Raw genomic sequence first — 14,745 nt, 5'->3', positions numbered from 1 at the left:
TCCAGCCCTGTATTTCTTTCACCTATCAACTTCCCATTTCTGTACTTCACCCTTCCTCCTCCCAGTTTCACCTATCACCTTGTGTTTCTCTCCCCTCTCCCCCTACCTTCCTACTCTGAATCGTCATCTTTTTTTCTCCAGTCCCGATGAAGGGTCTCAGCATGAAATGTTCACTGTACTCTTTTCCATAGATGCTGCCCGGCCTGCTGAGTTCCTCCATCATTTTGTGTGTGTTGCTTGGATTTCCAGCATCTGCAGATTTTTTCTTGTTAGTGACTGTAATATCAATGTTTGATTTAAACATCCTAAATAAACTTGGTTCAAAAGTTTGAACTAGTACAGAATTATGGGAATTGTAAAATAATTTATCATTACACGCAGTTTATTCGCTGCTGATGGTTTAATTAACTTGCAGAAAAAGATGGTGTTAAGATAATTTCCTCATTGGTGTTTGCTGCTGAGTGTTTTGCCCACCTTCCATATCGTGAACATTAATATAAAGTCATGCTTTGCTATGAAGAATATTAGATACCAGACATACTATTTGTAAACACAGACAGACAAGCATACAGATTGACCTTTGCATTAGCCATTTGGATAATAGAAATTAACCCTTGCAGAATGCACAAATTAAAAGGGCATAAAATTTATACTTTGGAACTTATGTGAGAAATATTAATTAATACAATTGATGTATTTTTGATTAGTGTTTCTTGATACACGTACAGATGATACAGCTTTACATTGTGGAAAATCATGGTATGGTCTGATTTCCAGGAACACGAGTCCACTCGGTGTAGTAGTCGATTGTATGTTAATTTAATTAATTTAATTAAATATTACCTGAAGTTCCTGCTGAGAAATTGGAGGCATTTGGTACACCAGTCCAGAGGAGGCCAATGCTGAAATGCATTCTGAAGTCTATTTGTTCCCATTCAGTATTGAAGATGAGATTCAAATTTACTTATTGCATGTACATCAAAACATGCAGTGAAATATGCTGTTTGCGTTAACAACCAACACACCCAAGGGTGTTCTGGGAGCAGCCCGCAAGTGTCACCACACATTCCAGTGTCAACGTAGCAGGCCCACAATGCTTGGCAGAACAACACAGAACAGAAGACAACAAAACAAGAGGAAAACAAACCCCGTTCCTCCCTCCCATCTACTTGCCCATCCGTGCAGATAGACAGTCCTCCAACCTCAGGACAGGCTTGCTTCGGCCTGGAGCGGATTCTGACTCACAGGCTTTTGGCCTTCGACTCCCCCAGCAGATCTGCAGAGATTCACGACTATTATAAAACTGTAAATCATTATAACACATTGGTACTGATCATCTTTCTATCCTTAGTCTCGTGTGCAAGCTGAACACAAGAGCCACTGTATTGGCAGCTACTAATCCAAAAGGCCAGTATGATCCCAATGAATCCATCACTGTCAATACAGCTCTGGCTAGCCCACTCCTGAGCAGATTTGACCTTGTTCTGGTGCTCCTGGACAGCAAAAATGAAGAATGGGACAAAGTCATTGCTTCTTTTATTCTGGAAAATAAAGGTTGGTATTTAAGATCAAGAATTTTTTTTTTTGGTTTTGTATGCTTAGAAGGATATTTTAATAATATCAAATGTCTGCATGTAAGAATGTTTTTTATTTTTTATTTTGTTTGAGATACAGCATGGTAACTTGCCTAATTACATCCATGTGACCAATTAACCTACTGACCTGTATATGGTTGGAATGTGGAAACTGAAGCACCCAGAGCAAACCCAGGCGGTCATGGGGAGAATGTACAAACTCCTGACCGACAGTGTCGGAAAGGAACTCGGGTCGGTGGCGCAGTGTTAGAATTACACTAACCACCATGTTATACCATGCCAGTTTGTTTTAATTGTAAGATAATATTACTTACTGCCCATTACACGAAATGCTGGCATTTAGAGCAGCAGTGAAGGTCCTCCATCTCGGGTGGTGTTCAGGACTTCCTTCATCATGTCCGTAGCTTCCTCTCGGTTTTCACTACTGACAGTCATGCAAGTACTGGGTGGAGACTCAGGAATACCGTCACACTCCGATAAAGAAGGATTTTTCATTGCTGTTTCTGTAGCAGCTATCGGTTTGACCAGTCAGGGTTGTTAGCCCTCAGCTGAGCCCCCAAGCCTGAAGGACCACTCTTGGTCTGGGCTCTACCCTTTGGCATCAGTGACCTGATGAAGAGCCAAAGCATAAAGCCCTGACTCCAGCGAACGTAGCTCTTCAGTCATTCTGCCACACAATGCTCAACAACCACCACAAGGTTGTGGCCCTCGTGTCAATACAAAAACAATATATTCTCTCTTAAAATTTTTAGCCTGCCCAACTGTCTCTCACAAATTGTGGAGCATGGAGAAGATGAAAACCTACTTCTGTCTGATCAAAACTTTGCAACCTAAGATTTCCAAAGAAGCAAATAAAATCCTTTTGAAATATTACCAAGTGCAACGTCAAAGTGGGTACAGGAACGCGGCAAGAACCACAATACGTATGCTTGAGAGCTTAGTTCGTTTAGCGGAAGGTGAGTTTTCTTTGGACTTTTAATTATCAATACTGAACTTATAGATTTTATTTTATATAATTAAAAATAGAGGAATTGACCATATTTTGAGATGGTGCAAGTGTGTATCTTAAACATTTTTCTTGTGATCGCAAGACCCTGCTGACAATGGTAATATAAAATACTGTGAGTCCGGTTCATTGGCAAGTCTGACAAAGGGAGAGCTGCCTTGCTTTGGTTATTGTGTAGGTCAAGCTCTCATGCCTTGCAGGGGTGGAGGTGCCGCATGGCAGAGAACACGTGTGGTAGGTACGCTGGGATCCGTGCTGGGTTGGGGGCTGGCCTTCCCATCGGTGTTTCTCTCCAGTGTTTGTCCCCCCCCCCCAGGAAAACGAGCTGGATTTGCGACAGCTAAACCAGCGCAAGACAAGCTGATTTGCCCTCATCTGCTGAACCAGCGTGAAATTTAGAACTGCCGCATACTTGTTCCTGCAGAAATGTAGGATATTTAAGCTGTTAAATTGAGTTCCGGTTAGTTAATCAAGTGAGGACTTCACTTAAGTTTTTGCATATTTCTCAAAACTTACACAGACTTGCTGGAACTGAGGTGCAGGGGTTTTCATTGTTTTTATCCCTCCAGATAAATGTTGCTTTAATAAAACAAAATATATTGGAAATTCTCCAATTGTCTGCTTGTATACTAATGTGCAGCAAATGTAATTATACAGATGTAGTTTTCTGATTTTTATTTCCTGATTTAACAAAAAATTGTTGTTTAGCCCACGCCAGATTGATGTTTAGAGATGTAGTAACTATTGAAGACGCCGTCACAGTGGTCTCTGTAATGGAGTCATCAATGCAGGTATGTACTTTTTAAAAAAAAACATTTGCTCTAGAAATAAGAATCAAATCTTTTGTGAGGCATTGAAATTGGAAGTTTAGTTATACCCAGGGATACAAGAAAAGAGGTTAATTTCCATTGAGTCCTCTGGAAATATTGTCCATTTGTATCTTTAATAATTTATAGTTGAGCAAACTGTCTATAACAAGTAGAGAATGCTACATTATCTCAGTGATGTTCAGGTATACTACAGAATCAGAATCCGGTTTATCATCACCAGCATGTGTCATGAGATTTATTAGCTTAGCAGCAGCAGTTCAATGCAATACATAATATAGAAGAAAACTAAATCAATTGCAGTATTTGTATATAGAATAGATTAAAAACCGTGCAGAAACAGAAATAACATATATTTTAAAAGTAGTGAGGTAGTGTTCACAGGTTCCATGTCCATTTAGGAATCGGATGGCAGAGGGGAAGAAGCTGTTCCTGAATCGCTGAGTGTGTGCCTTCAGGCTCCTGTACCTCCTACCTGATGGTAACAGTGAGAAAAGGGCATGCCCTGGGTGCTGGAGGTCCTTAATAATGGACACTGACTTCTAATTCACCGCTCCTTGAAGATGTCCTGGGTACTTTGTAGACTAGTACCCATGATGCGGCTTCTTTCGGTCTAGCCCCCACCCCCCACCCCATACCAGACAGAGATGCAGCCTGTCAGAATGCTCTCCATAGTACATCTATAGAAGTCTTTGAGTGTTTTTGTTGTCATGCCAAATCTCTTCAAACTCCTCATGTAGTCGCTGCCTTGCCCTCTTTATAGCTGCATCGATATGTTGGGACCAAGTTCAGTCCTCAGAGATCTTGACACCCAGGAACTTGAAACTGCTCACTCTCTCCACTTCTGATCCCTCTAAGAGGATTGGTATGTGTTCCTTCGTCTTACCCTTCCTGAAGTCCACAATCAGCTCTTTTGTCATACTGACATTGTGCAAGGTTGTTGGTGTGACACCCCTCCACTAGTTGTTACATCTTGTTTCCATCTGAGATTCTACCAACAATAGTTGTATCATCAGCAAATTTATAGATGGTATTTGAGCTATGCCTAGCCACACAGTCATGGGTATAGAGAGAATAGAGCAGTGGGCTAAGCACACACCTCTGAGGTGCATCAGTGTTGATCATCAGCGAGGAGGAGATATTATCACCAATCCGCAGATTGTGGTCTTCTGGTGTGGAAGTCCAATTGCAGAGGGAGGTACAGAGGCCCAGGTTCTGCAACTTCTCATTCAGGATTGTAGGAATGATGGTGTTAAATGCTGAGCTATAGTCGATGAACAGCATCTTGACATAGGTGTTTGTATTGTCTAAGGCCGTGTGAAGAGCCATTGAGATTGCTTCTGCCATTGACCTATTGTGGTGATAGGTAAATTGCAGTGGGTCCAGGTCCTTGCTGAGGCAGGAGTTCAGTGTAAAAGTGTTACACAGTATTGGACCATGTATCTTGGATTTTCGGTGACTTTATATAATCTACATTTTTGTTGCTTCCAGGGAGGTGCTCTTCTTGGGGGTGTGAATGCGTTGCACACGTCCTTTCCAGAAGATACCAGAGAACAGTATAAAATGCAGTGTGAACTGCTTCTGGAAAGACTGGGCCTAACTGATCTTCTCCAGCAAGAACTGCAGAGGCTTGACAGGTAAAACATCACACTGGCTCACTGGAGATTGGGGGATGTTACAAAAGTTTACTACAAGTATACTTGAGAATAAGTTAATTTGACAATTAAAAATACTGCACCTTTTGGATTAAATAATTATTTAGATAATTGGCTTTATTTCTGTTATGCTAAATGCTTTAAGAATGTTGCAATGAAAACTGAAAAGAAAGAAAATATATATTTAAAAAAATTATAATGCCTTGAAAAAGAATTCAGTGCCCCCCAAACCTTTGTTCAAATAAACGAGTATTACAACTAGATATTTCGAACAATTTAACTGAGAATTTCTATTTGTGAATCACATGCTCCTTTTTTTCCACAGTAGAACCCCAAGAACACGGAAAATTGCAAAGCATGAAAAACTAAAAATTCAAAACCTGAAGTGTCAGCAGTTCAAAAGTATTGCCCCCCCCCCCCCACCCCTTTTGTTCAGTACTTGGTTGAATCTCCTCCCTCAACTTTTAGGGCCAGTAGTCTTTTTGGATTAATCTCTATTTGCTTTGCACAATGTGATGGAGCAAGATTTGCCCATTCCTTACAGAATTGCTAAAGCTGAAACATGAACTTCCTCCCCAGTTTAAACTTTCTGGCAGAGATAGCAGGTTTTTATCCAGGATCTCTGTGTGTTTATCAGCATTCATCTCCCAATAATCCTGACCAGATTTCCAGTCCCTGGTGCTGAAAAGCATCCCCAAAAGATGATGCTACCTTCACCCTACTTTACAATACAGTTGATATTACCAAGCTGATGCACAGTATTACATTTAACCACGCATAACACTTAGTGTTCAGACCAAAAAGTTCCCCGTCTTACCCCATCCCTGATATATTTAGTTTTTTCCCCCCTCCCTTTTTTTTCTTTCTCTCAGCCCATCACTGCCTGTTCTCCATCTCTCTCTGGTGCTCCCCTCCCCCTTTCTTTCTCCCAAGGCCTCCCGTCCCATGATCCTTTCCCTTCTCCAGCTCTGTATCACTATTGCCAATCACCTTTCCAGCTCATAGCTTCACCCCACCCCCTCTGGTCTTCTATCATTTCGCATTTCCCCCTCCCCCTCCTACTTTCAAATCTCTTACTATCTTTCCTTTCGGTTAGTCCTGACGAAGGGTCTCGGCCCGAAACATCGACATTGCTTCTTCCTATAGATGCTGCCTGGCCTGCTGCATTCCACCAGCATTTTGTGTGTACCACTTTAGTCTCATCTGGCCTTCTTCCACATCTTCACAGTTTCTTATAGGTGATGCTTTGCAGTGTCTTTACAGGCAGAGGTGTGCTTTTTTAGACAGGACTTCTTCTTGGCCACTCTTCCAAAAATACCCTCTTTGCGCAAGGCCTTACAGATTTGTGGAGCCATGAAATTCATCTCCAATTGCAGCCATGGCTTCTGCAGCTCAGAGTGATTGTTGGTGTTACAGTAGCCTCTTTCACAAGTGCTATTCTTCTCTAGTGACTAAGTTTTAAGACCATAAGATTTAGGAGCAGAAGTAGGCCATTTGGCCCATTGAATCTGCTCTGCCATTCAATCATGGGCTGATCCAGTTCTTACAGTCATCCCCACTCCTCTGCCTTCACCCCATACCCTTTGATGCCCTGGCTGATCAAGAACCTATCTATCTCTGCCTTAAATATACCCAATGACCTGGCCTCCACAGCTGCTTTTGGCAACAGATTCCACAGATTTACCACCCTCTAACTAAAGTAATTTCTCCACACCTCAGTTCTAAAAGAATGTCCTTCAATCCTGGAGTTGTGCCCGCTTGTCCTAGAATCCCCTACCATGGGAAATAACTTTGCCATATCTAATCTGTTCAGGCCTTTTAACATTTGGAATGTTTCTATGCGATTCCTCCCCACTCCTGAACTTCAGGGAAAACAGCCCAAGAGCTGCTAGACATTCGTCACATGGTAACCCTTAAATTCCTCGAATCATTCTTGTGAATCTTCTCTGAACCCTCTCCGATGTTACTATATCCTTTCTCAAATAAGGAGCCCAAAACGGCACACAATACTCCAAGTGTGGTCTCACGAGTGCCTTATAGAGCCCCAACATTGCATTCACCTTCTTCACAACCGACACAACCTGGAGGTTAACCTTTAGGGTATCTTGGACAAGGACTCCCAAGTCCCTTTGCATCTCTGCAGTTTGAATTCTCTTTCCATCTAAATAATAGTCTACCCGTTTACTTCTTCCACCAAAGTACATGACCATACACTTTCCAACATTGTGTTTCATTTGCCACTTCTTTGCCCATTCCCCTAAACTATATAATTCTCCCTGCGTGCTCACTGTTTCCTCAACACTACCCATTCCTCCACCTACCTTTGTATCATTGGCAAGTTTAAATCCATTAATGTCGTAGTCCAAATCATTGACTTACAGCATAAAAAGCAGCAGTCCCAACACCGACCCCACTGGTAACCAGCAGCCAGCCGGAATAGGATCCCTTTATTCCCACTCTCTGTTTGCTGCCGACCAACCGATATTCCACCTATGCTATTAACTTCCCTGTAATTCCATGGGCTCTTATCTTGCTAAACAGCCTCATGGGCGGCACCTTATGAAAGGCCTTCTGAAAATCCAAAGTACACCATGTGTACTGTGTCCCCTTTGTCTACCCTGCTTGTAATTTCCTCAAAGAATTACAGTAGGTTTGTCAGACAGGAATTTCCTTTCAGGAAACCGTGCTGGCTTTGGCCTATCTTGTCACGTGCCTCCATGTTCTCTGTAATCTCATCCCTAACAATCAATTCCAACAACTTCCCAATCACCGATGCCAGGCTAACAGGTCTATAGTTTCCTTTCTGCTGCCTTCCACCCTTCTTAAATAGGGGAGTAACATTTGCAATTCTCCAGTCATCCGGTACAATGCCAGAATCTATCGATTCTTGAAAGATCATCGTTAATGCCTCCGCAATCTCTCCAGCTACTTCCTTCAGAACTGGAGGGTGCATTCTATCAGGTCCAGAAGATTTATCCACTCTCAGACAATTAAGCATTCTGAGCACCTTCTCAGTCGTAATTTTCACTGCATGTCCTTTACTTCCCTGACACTCTTGAATGTCTGGTATACTGCAGATGTCTTCCACTGTGAAGACTGATGAAAAATATGCATTCAGCTCCTCCGCCATCTCTGTATCTCTCATTACATTGTCTCCAGCGTCATTTTGCATTAGTCCTTTATCTACCCTCGAATCTCTTTTACCCTTTATATATTTAAAAAAGCTTTTAGTATCTTCTTTGATATTAGTCGCCAGCTTCCTTTCATAATTCATCTTTTCCTTCCTAAAGACCTTCTTAGTTTCCTTCTGCAAGCTTTTAAAAGCTTCTCAATCCTCGATCTTCCCACTAGCTGTGGCTTCCTTCTATGCCCTCTCTTTTGCTTTTACTTTGGCTCTGACTTCACTTGTCAGCCACGGTAATGTCCTTCTTCGCTTTAAAAATTTCTTCTTATTTGGAATATATCTGTCTTGCACTTCCCTCATTTTTCACAGAAACTCCAGACACTGCTGCTCTTCTGTCCTTCCTGCAAATGTCCCTTTCCAGTCAACTTTGGCCAGTTCCCCTCTCATGCCATTGTAATTTCCTTTATTCCACTGAAATACTGACATATTGGATTTTATGTTTTCCCTCTCAAATTTAAATGTGAACTCAATCATATTGTGATCACTGCTCTCCAAGGGTTCCTTAACCTTAAGCTCTCTTATCACCTCCGGATCATTGCACAACACCCAATCCAGCACAGCCCATCCCTTAGTGGGCTCAACAACAAGCTGTTCTAAAAAGCCATCCCTTAGACGTTCTACAAATTCTCTCTCTTGAGTAGACTGGTTTTCCCAATCTACTTTTGTGTTAAAATCCCCAACGATTCTCATGACATTGCCTTTCTGAAATACCTTTTCTATCTCCTGCTGTAATTTGTAATCTACATCCCGACTGCTGTTTGGAGGCCTGTATACAACTGCCGTTAGTGTCCTGTTAACCTTGCCATTTCTTAACTCAACCCATAGACACTCTACACTTTCCAATCCAATGTCATCTCTTTCTAATAATTTAATATTATTCCTTATATACAGAGCCACACCACCCCTCTGCCTACTAACCTATCATTCTGATACACCGTATATCCTTGGACATTCAGCTCCCAATGGCAGCCATCCTTTAGCCAAGTTTCAGAGATGGCCACATCGTCATATTTGCAAATCTGTAGCTGAATTTCAAGATCATTCATTTTATTCCTTATGCTGCGAGCATTCAAATATAACACTTTCAGTCCAGTATTTGTTGCCTTCTGTTTTAACTGCACCACTCCTCTATTGCCCTGTAACTCATGCCACTGGCTGATTTAAGCCTCATCTCCTGCCTGTCCTTTCTATCATCTCTGTTGCACACTATCTTCGACAGATGTGTGTGGCATCCGTCAGTCTCGAGAGACCATGGATCTGCGCCTGGAGTATCCAGGGCGCAGGCCTGGCCAGGGTTGTATGGGAGACCGGCAGTTGCCCAAGCTGTAGGCCTTCCCCTCTCCACGCCACCAATGTTGTCCAAGGGAAGGGCACTAGGACCCATGCAGCTTGGCACCGGTGACGTCGCAGAGCAATGTGTTGTTAAGTGCCTTGCTCAAGGACACAAACACGCTGCCTCAGCTGAGGCTCGAACCAGTGACCTTCAGGTTACTAGTCTGATGCCTTGCCCACTAGGCCACGCGCCAACAGCTAGCATTGAAAGAAACATGATGTGCATTGTTTTGTAGACCAGCTCAAAAATCCTGCTTCAATATATTTTAAATTTAGAAAATGAAACAGTAAGATGTGAAAATAGTTGCGGGATAAGTGTGATAGGGTTCATAGGTTGGTTCATTGTCTGCTCAGAAAACTGATGCCCGATGGGACGAAGCTGTTCTTAAAATCTTGAGTGTCCTGTACTTCCTCCCTAATGGTCTTAATGAGAAGAGAGCATGTCCCAAGTGATGGGTTTCCTTAATGATGGATGAGGCATCATCTTTGGTATATCAGCCGTAAAAGCAGCTGTGTCGATCATAATGTGCACTTGACCCCCTTCTTGCTTTTTGCTCTGTACTTAGTGCTGCTGCTTTGTCTTGTCTGCTTATTTTTCTAATCTAAGCAATTATCAAGGGTCTGTTGATTGTCCAGATTGGCAAGGGGGAATATTAGAAATTGCCCTGCACTGAGACACAGAAAATATGAAATGAAGTTTTGAGATGCATTTTGAAGTTATTGCTGTTCACCAGGGATTTTTTTAATATACCTATATGAGGATGTTCTTTAAGTTACTCAAATGCGTTATTGTAGCCATACTGTACTGTGTCTTACAGGTCAGCGTGTGATTAGATTAAGTAAAACTTTCCATTTGGAAAGGTGTGCCCTAAATATTGGGTATCTGTTGCAAATTCTGCATAAACATTTTGCAGTGGTTCTCTGTTATGGCCACAGAAAGCTCGCAGCCCACTGAGTCCACACCAATCAGCTTGATTTTTTTTTCTTTTTAAATTGAGGAATTGGGGCGGTACGGTAGTGAGTGGTTAGCATAATGCTTTACTGTACAGGTGACCCGGATCCAATTTCCATTGCTGCCTCTAGGGGTTTCTACATTCTCCCCATGACCACGAGGGTTTCCTCCAAGTGCTCCAGTTGCCTCCCATGGTCCAAAGATGTACCGGATGGTAGGTTAATTGGTCATTATAAGTGATTGTTCTAGGATTAAATCGGGCAATTGCTTGGCAGCATGGCTTGAACGGCCTGTTTCACACTGCATCTCCAAATAAAAGATCCCTTCTGATTCTTTTATTTTTTCATTTTTATATCCAACCCATGTCTGATCTGCCCTGTTTTTGTTAACCATGACTGGAGATTGTGTTGGGTCTTTCATGTGGAGTCCTTACTCTCCTTGTAGCAGGGGTTCGCAATTTTTTTTCAGTTGCCATGGAGCCTTACCATTAACTGAGGGGTCGCCTGAACCCAGGCTGGGAATCTCTTCCTCAAAGATATGATGTAAGGAAATGCTTCTTACTGCCAGCTTATAAAACACAAGAGCTTTTAAAAAAAACTGAGAAGTTATCAAAAATATAGATATAGATTTTACTAGTGGATAGTGGATAGTTCTGGGTTTTGATTGAATGTTCTTTGGATTATGACAGTCTGTAAGTATATTTCATAATTCATATTTTTTGAAGTATTAATAGAAAAGGACCCTGGCCATCTAATGGAAGTTCGAACTCAGGAAGCCCACGTGATCCATTTTCTGATGCTGCACATTATTCAAGCACTGAGGAACTGAATTCCATCGATCATTCTGACAGTGGTCTGACCTGGTTTGCTGACTTTCAAAGTAAAAATTGTGAAAGAGAGCCAGAAAGAGAAGGAACCGTACCGGCTGAATCCGGCGCACTTAATCTAGTGTCAGAGACTTCTTATCAGCATCCTTTTTCCACCAGCCTGCAGCCAATAAAAAGCACAGAGGATGAAGCAGCAGCCAGCAGTTCTAACAAGGTTCCACCGTGGAAAGGTTCCTGTCGTCCAAGTAACATGAAGTCTGCTGGTTTAGCCAATAAACATTCGCAAGCTAAGCAAGCCGTTGGCACAGATTACTCCAGAAGTCAGACGGACGTTGAGGAGCATGCGTCTTCAAACACACCTAATAACGCTGTAACTGTTCGGGTGTCAAAACAGCTGCATGCTTCCCGGATTTCACAGAGCAGAATGTTGTTCAAAGATGATAAGACTTCTAGCAACAGTCATTTATCTGAATCGAGTGATTACAGTGCATTTTCAAACATGGGTGACTCTAGTTCTGATGGTGATAGTTCAGGACAATGTACTTCACGTGGACTCCAGCGTAAGACGGTGAAACCAGTTGGAAGAAGGCATACCTTGCAGGATGATGATACCATTCCACAAGAGTCTGAAACAAGTGGGAATTCGAACAGTCTGCTGATAAAACTGAAAACATTTGCATTTAAACCAAAGCAAAAACTGAGCCATTCAGCTGCCAGTAATTCCTCCTCCAAACCTTTGATCTTGTTCTCTGACCCTGCCGAAGTCAGGGAGTTGTCATATGATTTTGAGCAGACATCCCAAGCCAGTGATAACACAGAAAATCTCCGAACATTAAATAGTTGTAATTCTAAAAGTCGACTTTTACATAAAAACACAAGTAAAGTTGTTGCCAAGTGCAGTGGATCAGAGCCTTCTCTCGAATTGCAGAAGGATCTTGGTAATGCACACAAGGGAAAGGTGCAGAAGGTGACACCTGATAAATCAAAGCATTCATTTCCCACAGAGTTAAATGCTGGAGAACAGTCCAGCCGGAGTTCAGCTGTGACAGGCCAAGTAAAGGTGGCCTCCAGTACATTAGCAAAGCTTGCTTGTTTCTCTTTCAGTCCATCTTCTGACACGAAAACTGAGAAGACCACAAGTGGAAATGAAGTATCTGTTGCAAAGCAGAGCAGTGTGGTGCAAAATGATGCTGCCAAGTCTGCGGTGCTGTCCAGAAAAAGGAAGACCTTTGGATTTCCATCTGCTGACACTACTGCCACTATAATGGGTAGGTACCTCTTTTCTTCTGAAGAGACAGAAGATGATTGTGTTCTGGATTTTGACTGGGATGAAGAAGGAAGAAAGAAACCCAAAATTTAATTGATGAACTTGGGTCTGTATATATTTTTAAAAGACATTTTTGTTTGTACTTGTGATCATCTAATGCGTCACTGTGAACAAATAGCTGTCTCACAACCCATGTGAAAGTATAATTTTGTAAGCTGCTGGCTTTAAAAAGAGTAGATTCAATCATAAAGAAATTGGTCCACTGTCAGGAGAGTCTAATAAGGCAAGCACTCTGTGTCCTTGACTAATGAGTATGCTGGATTAGTCTTAGGAATGCACAATGAAAATTGTGTTAAGACATCTGCACGGCTTCCAGATGTACCTCCAGGCTGTGAACCTTTCGTTTAAAAGAAAATGTCCTTTATATTTAATAAAAAGACAAAACATGAACTGAATTGATTAATTTTCAATCTGCTGACAGTGGTTGAGTTACTAATAAAGACCAGTAAGGTAGCAAATAATAAGGTGCTCTTTCATTTTAAAAACTTTTTGCTTAACTGCAGATCATCCTGTCACACTTGGTGTACATCAAATGAGCTTCTGTTCTAAATGCATTTATATTATATGGGATAGTGTAGCAGTTAACATAGTGCTTCACAGCACCAGCAGCCTATGTTTAATTCCACTGCTGCCTGTAAGGAGTTTGTACATTCCTCCCTTGACTGTGTGGGTTTCCTCCAGGTGCTCTGATTTCCTCCCACATTCCAAAGCAATGCGGATTAGTAGTTCAGTTGGTTACTTGGGTGTAATTGGGTACCACGGGCCAGTGGCCCTGTTCCCGTGCTCAAAAATAAATAAAAATAAATTTATAAATGGATACCGATTTTGATATTTGCTGATTTAAAGCACACTCAATCATCAGATCAAGCACTTAATAGTTATATTTTTATTAATAATAATTTTTATTTGGTCTGGGAACAATCTTTAAGCAATTACCCAGGCTGTCAGAGATTATTATTCCCTTCCCCACTTTCTGTGATTTGAAAAAAAATCTCCCTTTCGCAGTTCTAACAAAGGGTTTCAGCCCTGAAAAAATTAACCCTTTCCCTTTCCACAGACGCTAATTGGTATCGGTATCTAGTTTTATTTTTCTTGCCTTAACATTACATCCTTGCTTTTATATTCTAGTCCTCTTGAAAGTTTGATCCATATCACCAAACTTTTTAAATGATAATGTTGGGATAATTGCATTCGCTTATTGACAGAAACTCAGTGGCCACTTTATTAGGTACACATGTACACCAGCTCATTAATCCAGCTGTCTAATCAGCCAATCATGGCAGCAACTCAATGCATAAAACATGCAGAGAAGGTCAAAAGGATCAGTTGTTGTTCAGAACAAACATTAGAATAGGGCAGAAATGTGATCGAAGAGATTTTGACCATGGAATAACTGTTGGTGCTAGACTGGGCAGTTTGAGTATCTCAGAAGCTGCTAATCTCCTGGGATTTTCAATCTCAACAGTTGCTAGAGCAGGGGTTCCCAACCTTTTTTATGCCTTGAACCCCTGCCATTAACTGAGGGGTCTGCGGATCCCAGGTCGGGAACCCCTGCTTTAGAGTTTATAGAGAATGGTGTGAAAAACAGTTCTGTGAGTGAAAATGCTTTGTTAATGAGAGAGGTCAGAGGAGAATGCCCAGACTAGTTTAAGCTGACAGGAAGGTGCCAGTAACTCAATCAATCAGGTATCACAACAGTGGTGTGTAGAAGAGCATCTCTGAATGCACACCATGTTGAACTTTGAAGTGGAAGTGCTACAGCAGCAGGCCACACTGGGTCCCCCTCCTGTACCTAATAAACTGGCCACTGAGTGTACAGTGCAATTGGCACCACCAGTCAGCAGTGAACTTCTAGACAAATATGACCGAAGTTTTATCATTTGCAAAATATGTTTTAGAAATTAAAAAATCCAAGAGTCCTATTGCCATTTCAGAAGTTTTTAGGATAGACCTGAGGTAATTGGAGGAACGTTTCATTGCCACTGTCATCATTGGCATTAGTGAACATAATTTGATGAGAAGAATTAGGAGCTCATCATGT

The 14,745-nt window shown here is 41.8% G+C and overlaps 1 protein-coding gene across 1 annotated transcript in view; it reads left to right on the top strand.

The window, feature by feature from the left end:
• mcm9 (minichromosome maintenance 9 homologous recombination repair factor) overlaps nt 1–13,021 on the top strand; it is a 45,188-nt gene extending 32,167 nt beyond the window's left edge. The window contains exons 8-12 of the mRNA XM_059981233.1: nt 1,352–1,554; nt 2,348–2,551; nt 3,310–3,392; nt 4,920–5,065; nt 11,276–13,021. Coding sequence (XP_059837216.1) covers nt 1,352–1,554; nt 2,348–2,551; nt 3,310–3,392; nt 4,920–5,065; nt 11,276–12,737 — 2,098 coding nt within the window. The 3' untranslated portion in view covers nt 12,738–13,021. The remainder of the gene's footprint in view (nt 1–1,351; nt 1,555–2,347; nt 2,552–3,309; nt 3,393–4,919; nt 5,066–11,275) is intronic.
• The last annotated feature ends 1,724 nt before the right edge of the window (nt 13,022–14,745 follow it).

Source organism: Hypanus sabinus, chromosome 10 (genome assembly GCF_030144855.1).
Source record: "Hypanus sabinus isolate sHypSab1 chromosome 10, sHypSab1.hap1, whole genome shotgun sequence".
Lineage (NCBI taxonomy): Eukaryota > Metazoa > Chordata > Chondrichthyes > Myliobatiformes > Dasyatidae > Hypanus > Hypanus sabinus.
The sequence above is the reverse complement of the archived record's forward strand: the minus strand, read 5'-3'. Positions and strand labels throughout refer to the sequence as shown.